Source organism: Anopheles cruzii, chromosome 2 (genome assembly GCF_943734635.1).
Source record: "Anopheles cruzii chromosome 2, idAnoCruzAS_RS32_06, whole genome shotgun sequence".
NCBI lineage: Eukaryota > Metazoa > Arthropoda > Insecta > Diptera > Culicidae > Anopheles > Anopheles cruzii.
The window spans coordinates 9,726,868-9,747,203 of NC_069144.1; the positions used below are offsets into that span (position 1 = coordinate 9,726,868).

The 20,336-nt window shown below is 44.5% G+C and overlaps 1 protein-coding gene across 1 annotated transcript; it reads left to right on the top strand.

Moving 5' to 3' along the window:
- The first annotated feature begins 17,305 nt into the window (after nt 1–17,305).
- LOC128268186 (uncharacterized) lies at nt 17,306–18,927 on the top strand. The gene is made up of 4 exons (XM_053005218.1): nt 17,306–17,749; nt 17,825–18,076; nt 18,156–18,296; nt 18,375–18,927. The coding sequence occupies exons 1-4, from the start codon at nt 17,369–17,371 to the stop codon at nt 18,564–18,566; spliced, it is 966 nt and encodes a 321-aa protein (XP_052861178.1). The 5' UTR covers nt 17,306–17,368; the 3' UTR covers nt 18,567–18,927.
- Nucleotides 18,928–20,336: the final 1,409 nt, after the last annotated feature.

Below are 20,336 nucleotides of genomic sequence, written 5' to 3' on the forward strand. Positions count from 1 at the left end.
CACCGAGAGTTCAATAATTCATCCCATCGACCCTAAGGGCTGCTGGGTAACCCTTCGAAACGGGTGGCCAGCACTTGGGAAGCATTTGCATTAAAACTGTGGCAAAAAATCCGGCACAACTTTTACGCCACCAAAACCAGAACCATTCAATCTATCTATCCCCGGCTATCCACACCGTCACCGGCCATCGACAAACGTTGATTGATTGACCCTACGGAAAGTGGCACGAAGCTCGGTGGCGGCAAGCGCCCAATCGATGAATATTTATTAGAGGTGTCGCCCAAGGTGAGAGATGCTCAGGTGCTTTCCATCATCTGGTTTACGGTCGTCGGGGGGTGCTATCTACGGAACTCTGTTCAAAGACTCTAAAAATAACGGATAACTAGGCGCTAAAAATAGCGGACATTCACCACGTAGAATACGTCACGAAAGTAAAACGAGTGATCAATTGAAGCGCCAGTATCCGGACTTTAACCGACCTGGAATGCATCCTGGAGTTTCCTTGGAGTTCCGGGAGTTTTGGGGACTCAATCAACTTCGCCACCATATTCGTCAGTTCTCTCCATCAACTATCAGAAGTTGATCGTGGAGCTCGGCACCTAGGACATACACTGACAGTGGTAGGTGAAGTTGCCCAGAAAGCCGAAGCAAAGTTACTGGGCAATCTGCGAACCACTCGTGGCAGCACCCGATGCTGGAAACGCCATGAAAACTAATAACACACATAAATCATCTTTTCGCTCTCTTCCAGGTCTGTTCCGGCGGGATGCGTTCTACTTCTTGGCTACTCCTTCGAGGACGTAGTCAAAGAAGGAGCCCGAAGATGACCAAAAGCATCGGTTACATTCATGGACCTCTTGGTTTGTTGGACGGAGAGCAGACCTCCGTAAGGGGGACGACCTTTAGCAATCTGTTCTTCGGTGATCGGCAAATTTATCACTTGCAACCCTCGTGTGTTTGTCGCTTCGACAGACCATTGGCTTGAAGTGGCAGAAAATAGATTAAAACATTTAATATTGCCCTTAGTGTTGGGAAACTTAGCATAGAAGTAGAATCCAGAAAACTTCATGGAAAAACAATGTTGCTATTTTCTTATACAAAGTCAGAAGCTGACTATAGCGGACAACGTCTTCTCCTTTCTTCCGCTGCCATAATCCTTTATGCATAATAATTACATTTACAAGGAATGCCCGAGGATGATATACGGTCACCGTCCCATTGAAGCAAAAAAAAACCCGAGTACATGTCGGCCAAAACACCTACGATTGGGATGGTCCAATGCAATCGCCTCGAGAATGGCGTAACTTCATGCATTTATTGCACTAACTTGGTTTCATAGACACCTTCTCGGACGATTCGGATGACGATGAAGATCATCGTAACGATCCTGAGGAAACGTGAATCAAAGTTCATCCATAAATTACAACGGCCCCGTCGGCCATCGGTCGATCCTTTACATATCGATCGGTCGATACTTTTACAATCTGCATTGCTTCTGTGGGCAACGTGAGATTCCGGTTCTTCTTCGGGTCAGTTGACAAGAAAGTTTCCAATAAAACCCGCATAAAAATGCGCCTAATTATTATGTGGCCGGATCTCTGATATTCGTTTTTTAATGCGTTTTTTTATACATTAATTTAATGTTTAGTTCTAATGGGCACCATTTTCCGGTTGACAGCGTATTGCACTTTTACTATTTGATTATTCTCGCCCAACATTGGTAACGATAAAACCATAGAACAATCACTAGGCCTGGACACTCTTCATTCATAAACGTCCCAATAAGATCAGCATAGAGATTGTAAATAAAGCTCTTCAGTCGTCGAAAAATGTCAGAGTCAATTCTCGAATCGAGCTCTTCATTTGATCACTTCCGAATGCCGCATCATAAGTGATCAGAATCAGAAGGTCTGTTGCCCTTTCCAACAACTGAAACTATCCAGAGGCTTTGCTGAGCGTAAGCCCCAATGATGCACTCCATTCGATTATTTTATTTTAGATTGAGCAGCCCCTGCTTGCTACATTATCTTGATTATACATATCATGGACTCTAGGCATGGAGAGTGACTGTTGAAATAAACTTAGATTGGTATTATAAAATTACATCAAATTGCTCCAGCTCTCAGGCAAGTCTTGTGCAAGTACCACTATAAAGTATCTTCCACCGATATACCCTACATCCCATCATTGCAGAGCATGAAGAGCGAAGAGCAATTCCCTTTGGCCAACAATACTGTGCCGATACTTCAATGACAATTCTCTTCGGTCAAGGGTAAATATCAACAGAGCCATTCCGCAAGCACGCAGGAAACTATAAACTGTCCCAAAGACCGCGAACCAGAGCACTTCGAAGAGCTTACTGGCGCCCACGGTTCCGCTCGCTACACGTCCATCAAATCCTGGACCAATTTAATTAAATCTTCCAACACACTTCAGCCAAAGTGCTCCTTCTAGGCTGCGACAAGCGCACCACAGGCCTTACCGGATTAAGTGCGCGTTCGATTGGTTCGCTGTTTGAATAGTGTCCACGTTTGAAGTGTGTCAATAAGTGATATGAAATAATCAAATATAACAAAACCACTGCCCGGATCGAAGGGCGGTGCCCTTCTTGGGACGGTAGCACGCAGCACCACCTCCGAGATACGGCCGGATTAATAGACCAACGCTTTGATGAATATTGTAACATTTCTGCTCGCATAAATACAACAAAACCTCCCGATTGTCAGTGGAATTAAACATCCATTGCCGGCGGCATGAGCGTTCCCCGAACCGTTGCGTCGAGGAGCATCCGCCCAAAGAGAGGAATCCATCATTGCGAAATGATTGATGATTGCGTACAGAGTGGTCCAGAGTGTGTGTGGACGTGGAACGGAAGCGCGATATTCATGTCACTTCTTGACCTCCTCCAAAGCTTTGTACGATAAATGAAGCGAGTGAGGTCAAAGCATTGACCCGCACCATAACACTGGAAGCCGCTTTTGTGTTTGCCAGTTCCAAGATGAACTTTTTAAGAGATATGGAACCAGCATGTTTCAACTTGCGACGTTCCGCGACCGAATACATCGGTCGCAATGCAGTCCGTTACATAAACTTTTCCTGGCGCTAAGAGCGTTATTAATTGTTGTTTTTGAAGAACTACTACAAAATTACTTATCGGCCAATGCTTTAAAATATCCGCTTTAATATTTCCCTGGCATGTTCAACTTTTTATTTGCGTAAAATTTTTAACGCTGTATTCGTTACATACTACCTACGGACACGGTTTTTCGACTGATTAATTATCAGTAAAAAATTATTGAATTATTAATGATTATTCGAATAATCGCTACCACAACCTGGGAAGCCCCAAAAAATACAGGACACCGCCAAAGGTAGAAAACAAATTAAAATTTCGAGGAACAACCTCGTGGTGTCCTTTGGCACTAATCCATCGACACCGTGGCACCGCGGTAATTTCGATGTTTATTTATGAGTCGTCGTCACGAGTCCACAACACAAACAACTGGGGACCGGGACAACATGATAAACACCAGCACCATCGAAAAAAGAAGGCACAAGGACAATGTTGTAAAATTTTGCTCGTACCGGCAGGAGTTTTGTTGGTTGTGGCTGAGCTGTAGGCGTCCTGATTCAGATTTATGCCGCATGCTAATCAAGCACGGACCGAAGTATTCGGCAGCGTCTACGGGGCATGCCAAACGTCAGCTTTTGATTGATATTGATTGTATTACAAGCTGTCTAAATATTGGCCGAGAAATGTGTTTGTAGTTAAGGACACCACGGCGGGTTTGGCAAACGATGGCTTTAATTATCTGTTGAAGGATGTCCGCGATGGCCGTGGTTGAACGTGACAAGAAAATAAATTTCTATCTCCTATCCCCTTTCAGTTTACATTTTCAATTATCAAGGGAGTGGAATCGTAGTAACCGTTGATTTGATTCGATTGGATAATTGGGTGTTGAGAATTATTTTTCGGGTAGTTTCACAGAACTTTAATATTTAGAAGATACTACTGTGTCTCGTTAACAACATGTTGAGAACTTTAATTTTTTCCCGATCCACTTGAGAGCACATCCTGTCCTATGAAATGAGCTCGAGTAGACAGTAAACGAAGCCTCCGCCTGGAAACGGCGACTATCTTAAACTTCTACCTACAGTTTTGAGTCCTTAGTTCGAAAAGAGCCCCAAAGTGTTACAACGTTTCACAATTACCGTTCTGTTTTGTTTCTTTGTTTTTCCTTTTTCAAGCACTCAGGCCCAATGGCTTCCAATTTAACCGAACTACCTCGAGCTACTGTTGCTGTTGCTGCTGCTGCTGGGTTCGAAGAAACTGGGTCCATACTTTAACACCCGGATCGGCCAGACGAAAGTGAAGATGAACCTAAAAACAGCTCACCCAAACTCGACCCACAAAAAAATACTGTACGCTTCGAGGAATTTCTGGAAAATTTAATTTACTTACGAACGCCTTAAATGGAGCGGCTCGTGCTAGACCCGCTTCGCATGCGAGAAACGCCGAGGAGAGTACAGAAATACCTGTACGTACGTAAAATGGCACACCGTACACGGCTGCGTCACGCCGGAACGTGTCTTTCCGGGCCCGGAGTTTGTGAATCCTAGTACCGAAAAAATAAAACAAGTTTGTAATCAACGAAACGAAGCACGAAACGTGGATAGCACGCGGTGAACGGACGAAGACGCGGAAAACATGCACCAGCAACAAGGATCGTCAATGAGGAAATTCATCAAATACCACAGCACGGCGGGTCGCAGGGGCGAAGTGGAGTGTCATGAAGGCGCAAGATAAATTAGACCGGAACCGAGTATGGTGCTCAATGGAGGCGCTGGGATTTCCGCGTCTGTTCCGGGTCTCGCTCGAGGAGTCGGTTTCGTGTTTTTTTTTTCTGTTACCACCCCGAGAAGTAAGATGATTCTTTTTTGCAGCAGTGTCTAATGATTGATGGTAGAAGAGGACAGTTGTGGAAAAAATAACCACCACAAACGATACAAAACGTTTTCCAGTGCTGCTCTCGCTCCTATCCAAAGAGTTTCCAAGACCTGGTCTAAGCAACGTAGGCAAATGTCAAATGAGTGTTCCGAAAATGTTATAAAAACCCGATAGTTGCCATTACGATACCTTCGATCACTTTGAGCTATTTTTATTGCAAAATATTTAAAAAAAGCAGATAAACGACACCACGATCAACTTTTGTGCTAGCAACGCACAACACTCACCAACGATCACGCGTCTACACAGCATACTTTGATTTGCGGTGGATGGAAGTTAGTACGAGCTGACGGATGCTCCTCAGAAAGTACAAGGATCATCCTGTTACGGTGGAAGGACTTCGAGGAAGAGAGCTTCTAGGGGCTCAATCAGATACGGTCAAGAATGTCTGTAGGTCTTGTATATAAAATTGCATCTTTAAATTTACCTTCATTGCAATGGGAATTACTGGCCTATTTTATCAATTCATTTGAAACGAAACTGGAACCGAAGCCAGGATAATCAGCATCTGCTGACTCCAAAAAGGACCCCGATCCTTTGCTCACTTTAAGCGCATTCGCGAAACCCCGTTACACAGTGTTAGCGGGGCTGCGATGAGCGTATCGTTGTAATTGCACGGCACACACCATCAACTGCGGAATGTGTTCGAGAAATACTTTTACTCCTTCAGGTATGAAGCACATGTTGCTAAAAATATGCCAGAGGTATGTGGAAAAAAACCCCTGTCAGTCTCGCAATGGCACAACGATTCTCGCAGCCCAGTATAGCGCGGCGCAATTACCACGACCCGACCCGGGGATTGGCTGAACACGGAACGCTGACTTTGCTGTATTTTGCTGCGATAAAATGAAGGAATCCTCACGCGAATTGCGGGCATACCATCCTTTACAGGTCGTCGAATGAATTGCAGCCCAGCCACGGTCGATGTCTAATTGCTGGAAAGCGGAACAAACGGAATTACAAATTAACTGTCCGATTAACTAAAAGCCGGCCGATTCTCACGTACAAGTAACGGACTGTGTCATCTTTTGCCGGCTAAATTAACCCTTTTTGGAAGAATTACAAGAATATTTTAATATTAAACATTTCATTTTTGCTTGAAAATAAACAAAGCAGAACCATCACAAAGCAGGTCCATTTCATTCCATAGGCACGTGCACATTAAAGAAAGACAAACACTTACAAGATAACCCCCTGGAGCTTGAGAGAGCTAAATGCTCCAACTATCTACACAAGGATCGAGAAAACAAAACCTCTGAAATCGAACTGCCACCCACCACCATTTACCTGAACCAAAATGACCGTTCAGCGATTCCGACGACGTTCAGACAATCGGCAACCAAACCAATAAAACAGGGCTTAGCCGACGGAATTGATTTTCTTTCAGCGCACCGGACACGGTAACCCAATCCGTGGCCCATTCCCCGGTTTGCCGCCTTTCAGCCGCCTGTTTCCCGAAAGTAAAGCTTCTTACGACGGCTCCCGGGGTGAACGGGTCCCTTCGGGACTCTGGCCGTGTTGGCTGCGTTTTCACGCGCTCACCGTTTCCGGCTACGGTGAAAACCCGTACGGTGATCCTGGGAGGCCAATATAGCCCTACGCAGGGACTGTGCCGTAGCGTCGTGGAAAAAATAGTGGTCGCACAGAATCGCCCTTTCCAGCCAGATATAGAAAAGATATTGGGCGGCGAGCGATGGTGGCCAGTGTCGGCGGTCAGCCCTAGGATCCCGTCGGATCGAAGCATTGTGGAGGAACATGTTTACTCTACTTTCGAGCTGTTTTCTGTGGCACTAACGACCGAAACGTCCAACAAAGATGTTGTTGTTTGCACACTCAACCAAACCGACAGATGAACAAACAACGTCCATGCAGAAGTTCCTCATCGGGTATGGTACTAATTGAATGGTTATCTCTGCACTCATTATTACGACTTATGTGCACGTTAATCCGTAGTAGAAATTCACACCCCACGACCTGGTTATGCGTAAACACTTTAGATTGTGCTCCAAGCCGACAGACGATTCCCCTTTTGCTGCACACACCTTATTAGAAGTTTTCAAAGGATACTACTTTCGAAAAGAAAAACAATCCGGCAACTGACTGTTTCTGTACTCTGAAGCTTAGTCTGAATTGCAAACACTCTCTATTTATGTAAGCTCGCTCCACAGTAACTGATGATCGTTTAGGGATTTTTTTTCCATTGAACCCCGTGGATTTTTTTCCATTGAATCAAATTTCCAATATTTTTTCGCCCACAGTAGTATATTACACGTTTATCTATAAAACTGGAGAGCCCAAAATTTTAATTAAACCACCAAATGTTCTTCCATTTCAGTCAGGCAATTTCACCCGCCAAATAACGCGCCGAAAATGGGCGATAAACGGAGCACTCCGCCAAGTGTCTGCGCTCTGCGATCATTCGGTTCCCTTAAATGAGCTCTGTCATTCGTTTTAAGCACGTCCTTAATATCCGAAAATATACCACTTAATTACACTGTGAACCCCGGACCGCAACATCAATCCCTATACAGCGCCAATTAAACCCCACTTCCAGCGCCCCAGCGTCAGTATGTCGCGCGAACGGCAACATCATTATGCTGAACCAAGCGCGTTGGCGTTTTGTGCCAACGGACGCAACACTGTTGCGGGAGTGCTGTGGTAATGAGACTTTGATAAAAATATTCATCACTTGATTAGCTTAATTGTGGCCGAAGAAGCCACCAATTAACGATGTGTTACGTTGCTATCAGCCCTACCAACGTGACGAGCTTCTTATCGTTTCACAACGTTGTTGTAGTGGCTTGACTTCTTCCTTCATGCTGTGATGCATCATGTTCGAGTCATTCGAGTATTTGAAACCTTCTTCACTAAGGGACGCAACAGCAACGCTTTACACCATTTGATTTCATAACAATCAATGGCGATTAATGCTCAACAACGACATTTATTGGATGGCGATAATTGATCAGTGATCAGCGCTGATTGGCCGAAACTTGCCGACAATGCTTAGTTGTGAGGCTCAGTATAAGTATGACCAATAATGTGTTTAGACTGTTGAAGCCTCACCACTTATTGTCACCACAACCCTGTAGCTACCGATTCCACGTGTTTCACAATATGCAGTTTACGGCCAGGTCACTAATTCAAAATTCTCAACCGCCAGGACCGACACACGCTGTGTGTTCCTTGGCAAATGTTTCCGGCCGCATGTGTGCACACGATGCCGACCGGGAATCACGGCCGGCGTACGACCTTTTGTCAATTTATGCTACTCCGTAATTATTTATTACATTTTGTCACTTTGAATACAATTACTTTCCCGCGGGTTCCCGCTCGGTGCCCGCCACCAACGATGGCGTGACTGTTAATTTTGGCGCACACGAAACGAGTGGCTGTCGGTTTCACTTTGGCCAGGAACGGAACCAGTGTTGATTCGTCCACATGCTAGGGAAATTAAAATAATACTTGTGCTTCAAACCGGGTGCCGAACGGAGAACGAAGTCGTGCGTGAGAGGTGACGCGTGCACGTCACCGCACCAGACGGACCACACACTGTATGCTAATGTGGCTCCTGCTCCTGCCGTGGTGACCGGTGATCGGTGCACAAAATGCCTACGCGAAACGGACTTTAATTTATTCCCTTCGCGGGCGCGGCGCCGAGCCTGAAAAACATTGTGAACCATTTAGCCATAATCACGCACGGGACGCCAGCTCCGTCCCGAGGGGAGCAGGCCGGAAGTGGAATTCATTGAAATTCTGCATGCCATTACCGCAACGCTTCAAGGAGGTAGGCTGGTAGACGAACCATAAACACCTCGCGGTCTCCCGACTTTCCCAAATCGACGTTAAAAATATGTTTAAAATGTTGACCTCGACACGACGACGACGTCGGATGAAATTGTGCTCGGGTACCATCGGAGGGCAAGTCCGGGAAATTATGGCCAAAAGCTCCGGCCATCCGGCCGGAGAAGTAATTTCCTTGCCACTAATCGTAGATGTGACTGTGGCGATTTGTGCCATCGTGAATCTGCGAGCCGCGTGGAAGCGAGGGAAAAATAAATGGCACCCAACGCGCGAGCTTCTAAGCTCGAGCATAACTCGTCGTCCAAAGGAGCCGTAAATTACGGAACACCTTTGGAATGCACTCGGCCAGCGAGTGAACATGCAACGTTCACTCCACTTCCTGCAACAGCGTTGCCGTTCCGTTCCGGCCCGATTACTGGCACGATTCATTCACGGTCTAAGTTTTCAGGTTCCACCGTCGCACGGGGCTGAGATAGCGATCGGTGGCTCCGTCCGAAGGGAACGCCACCGCACATTTGTATGCTTTATAATAATCTTCTGGCGGCCAGCGCCGGAAGGTATGCTCCGTTACACCTTTCTTACGGTCGTTGCAGCGTTAAGGATGCCACGCGATGCCAACCATATCTCGGTTCGGTTCTGGGGGAAAGCTTGTGATACTGCAACCGACATCCGGTCGGTTTGTAGTTTGCAATATTAATAACATTTACAGAATTCCCCGAAGGAAATGGCCCCACCCCCGATTGTGCCCGTAGTCTTCGGAAAACTTTGCACATACACATAAAATGAAACATAATCAGATGGACGTGATGCTTCGTTCGAACGGGGGATTCGAGCCTCACCGGAAAGTGACTCTCGTAGTTGCCACATTTGTGGTGTGGTGGATTTTGCAATCATAATTATGGGAACTTTTGGGTTATCCGAAAAGTATCAATGTTTTTTTTAGTAGTAGAGAATATAGCGTACCTTTTCCTTTCCAAAACTCATATGTTCAGTATACTTTTCGGGCGAATAATAATCGTAGAAAGCACACGGAAAATCTGCATTCTCCAGTCAAGCGGCCATCCGACGAATACATTTTCATACCAAACTAATCGTAATGACTGATGCTACGAAAGTAACTCTCATATCCCCTGCCCTGCCTTGCCCTGGCCTAGGACTGCCCTGTACACAGGACTGGCCAGCTCTAGTGACAATAAATTAAACACGAAAGTATCCAGTCTTAACTTGGTCGGGTGTTATTAATTCAAATGCGTCGAGAAGATGGTCCCTCGGCCAGTCCTGTCTTCCTTACGTTCAACACGGGCTATAACCGACTACCCCACGTCCTGATGGCTTAGAAGCAACCATGTCGGTTGTAATGCGTACTCGAATGTTCATAACCGGACCGTCCCGGGCTCAGTCACAATTTATGATTTACCAACCACTCTCCAAAAGGTATTCATTTCCTGGAATGGCCTGTATACCAACGGGGTATCCATTCTAGATACCACTGTTGGTTGGAATGTTTAGAATAGAGGCAAAAATTGAATAGAGCGCTGAAATTACACAAAAAACATAACGTTTAAACTCGCCAATCAGAGCTTATCAGCCAAATTTGGCAGAGTGATCTGCATTAATCGATTATTCCCATCTTAATAACGTGATCGGTGTCAAAAAGTTGCCCTATACTATCTGAAGTTGCAAAGAGTTTACGCTACGAGTATCGGTAGCTGTTGAGCTGCTACACGCAGATTAGGCTAATCTCGACAATGTCCACAGAAGCCAAACGGCCCTCGTGGTCTCCGTAGAACGGTTAACGCGTGTTGTAACACAGAAACCTGAAGCTCTCTTCCTGCCATGGCCTGTCAACATTGCATCCCGGTGGCATCACGTACATGACCACATCATCATGAGCCGTGTTCGCATGTGGCGGGCGATATGCGCACCTACAACAGCCCAAGGCTTCCTTTCTCAGGCCTTCTTTTTCCTTTCGCTGTCCCGGCGCATGCAAGCATTTTTCCTTGACATCGCGAACACCGGCGCGCACCATGCACGACATAAAATCGCAACGAATGGCGAATTTCCGAGGCCGCCGCCACCAGCGCCGTAAATTGAAATTCGGAACCATGTTGATGCCCGCCGTTCTGGCCGTTATGGCCCGTGTCACGTTTCCGGTGCTTGTGACGCGCGCCAGGCCAGCCAACTCGAGGGCGCCTCCCGACAGGATGGCATCGGGAACATCGACATATTGACCCTCTCACAGGGAAATGAGAACTGACTTCAGACACGAGACCACGAGCGGGTGGGAAAGTTATCGAAACTCGTGGTTGGAATTTTCATCGCAATTCTTTTTTCGTTGCCGTTCCGTTCGAACCGGGTGTCCGCTTTCGGCTTTCGATAAGACACATTTACAACGCGCCATCGTTTCGTAGCGTGCGCGTGTGAAGAACACAACACCTGCCCTGTCGCCTCGCCTAGGGAATCAGGACAGTCGGAACTCCATCGACTCGCCCGATGGGGGACGGGTCATCATTATCGCCGTCACCTTTCGCAGGAGGTTAGGAAAAGCGAAATTACATCCTCATTCCTTGCATGAGCAGTCACGCTAATATACTGCTCCCCACAAATGGTACGCCACGGTTCTAAGAGGCCAGGCCTTAGAACCTGCGAACAGGCCAATCAAAACCTTCTCGAGACTGAGCCACTGCGCCAGCATTTTACCCTTGATCGCGTTTCAATTCAATAGCCATTCTTCGATTCCGAGCCCTATTCACAGCAACACCTCGGCAGTCATCGAAACAACGCTTTTGTTGTTGAGTGGTGGGACTTTGCTGCCTTTCGATTCGATTCGATTCCCCGGTTCAAAGCCGTTCGATTAGCATTTGGCGAAATCCTTGGCGAAGGATTAGTCAAACAGCCTGTGAAAGTGGAGTCCCTGGGTGACTCTAGTGCCACAAACCGTTGGCCCATTTTCAACGTTCCATTGCCTCGGTACAATTTGGCCTCCTCATTGCGTTGCAAAATGTTCACTTACTAGCCACGTCATTCAAACTACCTTTGGCTAACGGTAATAAAATATCTGTCAACAAACTTAGTTAATAGTCTCGCCTATCTGCCCTCAGCTCTGCTCATTGTCGTGCAGCTCATGCAAATCCACAGAGATGAGAGATTTTTGGTTAAATTGGAGAACAACAGATTTTATTCTTCGGCCCCCGAAAACAAGGCGCACTGACCAACCCAGAAGGTGATTGGTGTCTGCTGATCTGTAGCCCTCGGAGCAGCATGCAAAGCAACATGCTTGCGTTTCGGTGAAAGCATTTTATGCCGCAAGCACCAGTTGCAGTTTTTGTGTTTCTGGTTTCAACCTTGGTCCCGCTTTAATTTATGCAGCGGCTATTGAATACAAACATGCACAAATTCGTGCTGTAGCCGGGTTTGGTTTGGGGTTTTTGCCTTGGGTTGCACTTTCCGTTGTGGTCATCCCGAGGATTGCGTTTGCTGGGGTGGAACTGATGACGAGCGACCAACCACTTTGGCGCAGAAAGAGCGAGTTTGTATCAAATTTCTTAAGGTATCCAAAAGAGTAGTGTTGGAATATAGCAACCGTTAGCGTTCATTATAACGTTACTTTATAGCAACATCGATATGTCATCTGTCAATAAAGTATTTGTCACTTCTCATTTGACCATCACGAAGCACACACGTATATCCAGATTACTGCGCAAAACCACGCTCTCTGTTGCGAACGCAGCATTCATTTCCATCGCAAGAACTAGCCCACGGGAATTGGAAACGCGCATCGTTCTCATCCCATAGAAAAACCATAAATAACCAGGCCATAAATGTCTCTCGGGAAGACTCAGAACAGGACCTAACTAAAAAGTAATGTTAAACAGACGTCGCCAGAGCAGGAATCTACATGTAAAGCATGCTTAGGCGCGCATCTGGAAACACTTGTATTACGAAGGCATTAATAGAAGGATCATAGAGAACATGCACCATGCACGCAGGATCAGCGACGCACTTCAAACATGATCCAATTACGAAGGCAGGAATAAGGAAAATCCTAGAGAACATGTACGATGCGCAGGATCAGCGACGCACCAGAAATATGAGTCAAGTGCAAGTACAGTCCGATCATAAATTTAGCTTCAGAACAGTTCCCAGGAAAAAGGATCCTAAAAAGGACGCTAGCAGCCTGAGAAAAACCGTTACAAACCCAAGCATCGAACAGGTCAGAAACAGATCAGGGAAACAATATTTGGCTCTTTCACTCATAAGCAAGTGATCATCTAAATCCACGATGCACAATAAAATAGAACGGCCTTTCTGATTGGCTAAACCCAAACCATGTAACCATATATAATCCTAAGAAACCTTAGAATAAAGGGTCAGTCAGTTATCAACATTAGCTCACGCAACCCAAACGTGTCCTCGTGTAATTTGTGTAGCTAAGTAACCGTCCGTTCGTGACTTAGTTTTCCGACCTCGAGATCCTCCGAGAAAGGTACTAAGGAACGAGACCCACTTCCCTACTCCAATACCCGATCAACCCCAAACTTTCCCCACACCCGCGGCTAGCCTCCATACGGAGACCGGCAAACGCCTTAGCGCGAGACCCGCTCTAGTCATCGCTAACCGCGAAAATCCCGTCCACCCACTCCTTTCCCACTCCCTTCCTTTTTGTGCGGACGACGCGACAACACTCCCCTTTGGCCCACCTTCGCGGGCCAAGATTGTCGACGCCGCGCCGCTACACTCTCTTAATAGCTTTTTATTGTGTTTTTGCACTTTGAAACTGGACCTGTGAACCTATCTTGATCTGTCGAAAATCTGTTTTATTTAAAAATGCAAAAAAGAGGTGGCCCAAAAATGAGGGGTAGGATTTGGCAAGTGCTGTGTCGTATAGTTACTGAGTGTAAAGCATATGATCAAATAAGAACAAAACACAACATACCAAACGATCTACCAACAGCGTTATCCAGTGACGGATCAAATTTCTTAATGCATCCAAACTGTAAAATCAATTGAAATAACGTTGAACGAATTCGCTGATTAGTTTTAATCAATTTAATTCTTTTCTAACCGCAGCGAAACCTAACGCTTCTCGCAAAACTCTCGTCAGTTTTGATTTCGAAAAAAAAGTCGACCACAGTTCAATTCCAATTATGTCCATCGATTGGTTTGAGTCTATCAACGCTGGTTGGTCATCTGTCGGCACACAATTTAGTATAGGTAATATTGCAAACTCAGTACTTCTTTGAGTGTGTTTTACACTATTTATTAAAAAACTAATTTTACCTTACAAATAACATGCAAAACTAAGACTATGGACGTGCGAGGACTTGGAATACGGAAAATATTACAGTTTTAGACGCTCGTAGTATCATACCTTTGCCTTTAGTTATTGATCTAATACAGTTTGGTTGAGAAAATTCTTCAGCTTTTCAATGCTGTATCCTTTTTTACTCGTATGGCAATTTCTTAGCCAAATGACTGATTTTACTGATTTTACATTCTGGCATTAAATTACGTAGTCTGTTGATAATAGAATCATAATCAGCGTAATCGCAATCGATAGCCAAAGTAAATTTTTTCAGATGTGGAAAAATTTGCGACAGTTGTAGAAGATAGTCTTCGCTTTCCTTGACGTACCAGGGATAAATGAATATGATAATATAATTAATTTATATCGATTGCATCTGACCTCTGATGGATTACACACTTACCACCAACCTGCCACTGAACCTGCCATTGAACAACTTTACAAACGTGAAGCAGCGAACATTGTTGTGGTGAATGCGTCGAATGTTCCTGAATTCACCAACGCACCGTAATTCTAAAGTCCGAAGATGGGTCAACCGGTCGATTCCGGAGAGACCATCGCGAGTTTTCTGTGAAATAAGATGAAACCCAGTCAAACGTGTACTTTGTAAATAAAGTGAGTAAAATTGATAAGATTATCTTACCTTTTCTGTACACGTCAGTTGCAAATGAGTAAGTTCAGTGAAGTTATTGCAAATGAATTGAGCGCCACTTTCTGACATCACCATAGACCCGAATTCTAAGGACTTGATTAGTGGTCCAATCTTGAATATATTCTCGTAAAAAGCAAACGAATTCTCATCCTCCGTATCCAAAAAATAAATTTGGAGAATTTGAAGCGAGGTAAGCGGTTTGCATCCGCTTAGAATGTTGCTCTTTGGTGCTTTCAATATTAAGTGCTGCAAGAAAACACCAAATTCAATATGATTACGTTGGAACAGCATTTTACAGTATTGCTTACTTGCCTTCAGCTTGGTCAGTTTCGCTAGGGATTCCAACGATCCTTCTTCCCATATTGCATGATCTTTCCAAGTCCATACGATTTCTAAATAAGTCAAGTTTTTATTATGGTTCGTGATGGCTTGAACCAGCCTTTTGGTTAAAAAAACACCATTCAGGCAGAGACGTTGCAGAGTGGTTTGTCTTCGAAAAAAGTTCGTAGTTCCTTCTGAATAACCCCCCGAGGCACTTGATTTCACTGACAACACCTCTAGGCACGGGAAAGTCTGATCGCAAAATTGATCCCGAAACTCGTTTATGTTATAGGTAACAAAAATAACTTTTAACTTACCACTGAAATGGCTATATAAATTAAGCTCTTGCTCAGAATTGCAACTCATCCGGAGATATTCCAGCGAAGGGACGATCGTACGCCAGTTAAATGAATCAAACTGAAGACTGGTTGATTCGAACTCCAAGCGTTTAAGCATTTTCATAACTGGGAGCGGTTCAACCATCTCGTTCATTCGTGTGCACCCACACGTAATCGATAACTGCTGAAGATTGGGTACCTCCGGCATAATCGAACGTAGTGATATAGATAAATCGGAATGACGTATAAACAATGACGAAATATTGCACGTTCGCAATAATTCCTTCACATTCATGCAGTTTTTTTCAGGTTCACATAGTACCATGTGACGATATTTTCGGTTAACCTGGACCAACGGAAATCGTACAACCAGCTTCACACGGTCGATTCGGTGCCCCGAGAAGGACAAGTGTGACCATCGTCGGCACACCATGGACGCGTCCTTCAGTTCGTCCACGCTGAGGTGGTCGAATATCATCGCCAACAGCTAAAAAACATAAATACTTTTTGAACAACTGTACTGAACAAACCGGAAACTAGAATCACTCACTTCGTTTGGTAGGTCGCTAATAGTCGGATCCATCATCAGAACAAGCTGTAAAACAAAATCACTCACTTTGGTTTGGTTTGGTGAGTCGCTAATCTTCGGATGAATTAGGATTTGCTGTTGGTTCTTGATACTTCCAGCGGAGAAAGAATTCGATCACTGTGGCCAGTTGTCTGAGGAAGACATCGGCAGAGTCACATACCAGGTTTTATGGCTCTTACAAGGTTTAAACTATTTGCCCAAACCGGTTTTGCGCAAACTACCACATTTATCCGGTCACAGGCGCATACGCGTCTTGCAACCGATTTTATTACCAACATTCTGGAAGATTCGTTTGCTTTTCATTTAAAAAAATCCGTCTGCTGTAGGGCGTACGATCTTTACTAAAGAATCCTAATCCTTGCCAATGACGGTATTAGTTGTCGTATTGTTGCTTTCTGTAACACTGTGTTCCGTTCTGTATTGTTGCTTTCTGTAACACTCCGCGCCGACTCCCCGTTTAGGTAACATTAGACAAAATCCTGTTTAGATAACATTACCCTAGGAATCGAGCTAAGCAACCGAGATTCCACCTACATTTGAGCTAAATTTTGTGGAGAGTTACGCTACAGCTACAGCCGAGTGACGTAAAACGAAGACTTGAAGCACAAAGCAAAACAACAAGATAATCTCTTCGCGCATCATCACGGTAGAGAACCTCTAATGTTGTGACAGTTCTGTGCCGGTCTGCCGGACAAGTTGTTTCTTGTTTTCTCCAGTGTTGTTCAAAATCAGGACCGACCGACGATGTCCACCACACAACAAAAGAACAGCCAGCAGACGAATTTGTCTGATCTACCGGACGAAGTGAGCGATTCTATTTTCAGGTCTCTTTGTTTGAGTTGTTCAGAAAGCAGTTTTCTTATTGTAGGTTCTAGACATTATATTTGACCACCTGGATGTGCCCGACCTGAAGGATGCATCCCTGGTGTGCCGGCGGTGGTGTCACCTAGCCTTTACTGCGCGCCGAATAAGTCGAGTGTTGTTCGTCCCCAAATTATATGGAGATAAGCATATACTGCAGAGTAAGAGGAAGTATAAACACGCTTACCTCTTCAATCCATCGCAGAATCTTCCATATGTAATCGAGCTAATGCATGCGTTCAGTTTTTCGGAGTTGAGGTTGAATTTTCACTCGTTACCTGGCACTATGCACCAGTTTCGATCGATCCTGCTAGCAGCTCCGTGTCTTCAGCATTTGTCGGTTAATAATTGGCGTGATCAATCGAGCATGCCAAATGCTTGTTTTCCAATTATGAGAGAGCTGAAACAGGTGGAGTTGAATGGCGATAATATTCTAAAATACGATGCATTCGATTTACGTACGATCGCCCCTTCATTGCAATGTCTTACCATGAATTGTAATTCTGAGGAACAGTTCGACGTATACAGCCATTTCAGTAGCCAATTGAAACGGGCGCAAATTGTTAGCCGTACAGAGGACGTTTTTTGTCGGTTTTGCGAACTAACATTTCCTCGTCTGGAGCAGTTGTCTTTAACCTCACAATTTTATTGGTATGAGTACGATCCGGAAATAGCTGTCGGTTTTATTCAAAGACACTCCACTCTCCGAAGCCTTTGCATTGACATCGTTTCTAAGCCGAAAGCGTTGGTTAACGTCATCACGAACCACATTCTTCAGCTGACGGCTTTATCAATTGCCCTCAATCCGTACTGTCGAATGAACTGGGAAAAGGGATCGTTCGAGTCCCTGGCAAAACTAACGAAACTCAAGGTATGCAATTAATGTGGCATGTGTAAAAGTGTGCATAAACTTGATCCCATTCGATGGTGTCCTACTTTCTTGCAGCATCTGAAATGTAGAGGAGACATTGGGACAAACATTTTTTACAAATGTAAAGCGATCACATCACTCAAATCAGTCTACGTGAAGTTGTTATGTACACACGATCAACTTGATTTGCTACGCGACGTCCACAAAGTTGCTCCACAATTGAAGAGCCTGGGAATTGGTGGCACCGAAACGAATGAAAGCGCTGTAAAGTTCATATGCAAACATTTCTCAAATCTCTCTTGTCTGAAAATAAGATGGTCAAAAGTGGTAAGTCTTCTAAGTAAGGGCAGATTGCAGTCGTATTTTACTGACAAAACATTCCGAGTCTTTTGATCTCCTTTTGCAGGAAACAGGCGAAGGTCTTGCTCGAATTGCTAATTTACCACGTCTGCGAGAATTGGGATTATGGACGTATGATGAATGCAGGGACTATCGACACATTCCTCGTAACCATGTTCGCTTCTTAACACTTTGCTGCAATTGGAAAGTGAGTTAGGCAGGCAAATGCCGGACACGATCGTTACAACACAATGTTCTTATCAATTTTTTTTTCTCACACTTCAAGGATAGCGACGGTGATCTTCTTCAACTGCCCAAAATTTTCCCTGGGCTCGAGAAATTAGATTTATATCCCTTAGTCACTGTGCGTAGCTCTACCGTCGAAAGGATTCACAAAATGATTCCCGAATGCAGAATCAACGTACATAGAGGCAGTGCATGTCTTCAACCATTTAATGATGCGATAAATGTTGAATGAAATATATGCGTTTGTATGAGTTGAATGGATCGAAGGTTAGCTTGGAGCAAATCTTTGTTACACGAAAATTGTAGCACGCTCCGAAAAGGCTGAATCCAAGCATCGATGGCACACTAGTGGTCAAATATATCCAACAGCATTAAGACACACATCCACCATTTAAGCTACTTTACCTGAATCACTCACTTCGTTTGGTAGGTCGTTAAACGTCGGATGCTCCATGATTCTCGCAGAAATTATCGATAGCGTCGCGCTTGTAACGTTCGCACCGTGCTAAAACTTCTCGGTTGCTAATTTAAATCGCTCGCTTCGTCACAGTAATCGTTGGCCCTTGACGATAGGATTACACGTTGTTTGTAACATTTGAAAGTACCATCATTTTATTTGGAGTTTCTGGATTTCCGTAAATTACAGTTTCAGGCGTACGTACTATCTGAACATTTTTGCGATGCGCGTTTTCTCAGAATAAATTGTTGCTTTTATGATCTGTGTCGTACTTCTAAATGCGATTTTTAAATATCCATTCTTTCTCGCACACCGGCATCATTTTGCTTCTGGGCCACTCCCGACTTATATTTTTCCCTGCGTTGGTCACAAGATAGCCATATGTATTTATTACGCATGTCGGAAGTAATTTGCGTAACCTATCGACAGTTGATTCATGAAGATTCATGTGGCACCAGCTGATCAAGTTTATTCGGTCGGGCTGAGAGAAAATTTCCGACAGTCGAAGAAGGTCATATTCATCGTACTATAAAAGTCAGGGAAAATATTATTAATACTATTTGATAAGATCAAAATTTTTATTCACAATGATCACCTCATACGATTCACTTACTTGATAACGAAGATGCAGTGTAAGGCAGCGAACTTTGTTTCGAGGAATGATGCTGGTAAATAATCTGTGTGTGGCAATCAAGTCTAATTCCAAATACCAAAGATGCGGTAACTGGTCGATTCCGGAGAGACAATCGCGCGATACCTGAGTAAGAAAATCAAACCGAGATTACATGGCACTGGCATGGCAATCGATGAGTCTTCTTACCTTTTCTGAATATGTTAGCTGCAAACGAGTGAGTTTCAAGAAATTGTTGCAAATGAAATTAGCGGCCCTTTCACTTATTTTGAAAGACCCTAATTCCAAACATCTCAATTGCGGTGCAATCTTGAAAAGATCTTCGACGAATCCGAATATGCTTTTGTGGCCAAACTTTATAACATTAATAGACAAAGATTGGAGCGAGGTAAGCGCTTCACATCCGCGAAAAACTGATGTGTCCAGATTTTTCAATCTTAGATGCTGCAAGAAAACACCACATTGAATATGATTACATTGGAACAGAGGGTTTACTTGCTTACCCTTAGCTCAGGCAGTTGTGACAGGGATTCCAACGATCCTGGTTCACCGTTACGTTCATATTCATGACGAACACCTATGATTTCTAAAGACATCAACTTTTTATTGTGGCTTGTGATGTCTTGAAGTAACGTTTTAGATAGGTCAATTCCATCGAGGCGAAGACGCCTCAGAGAGGCGGTTCTTCGAAAAAACTCGTGCCGCGAAAGCAAAAAATGTCGTTGAATGGATGCTTCATATCCATCCCGACCTAATAACGATTTCACAGACAACTCCTCTAGAAGAGGGAATGTCATTTCGCAAAAGCGAGTAAAAAAATAGTCTTCGCTTGGAAGTTGAGTAACATAAACATGCTTTAACTGGCCACTGAAAAGTTTCCACTGCTCCACCTGATCATAATTATTACAACTCAT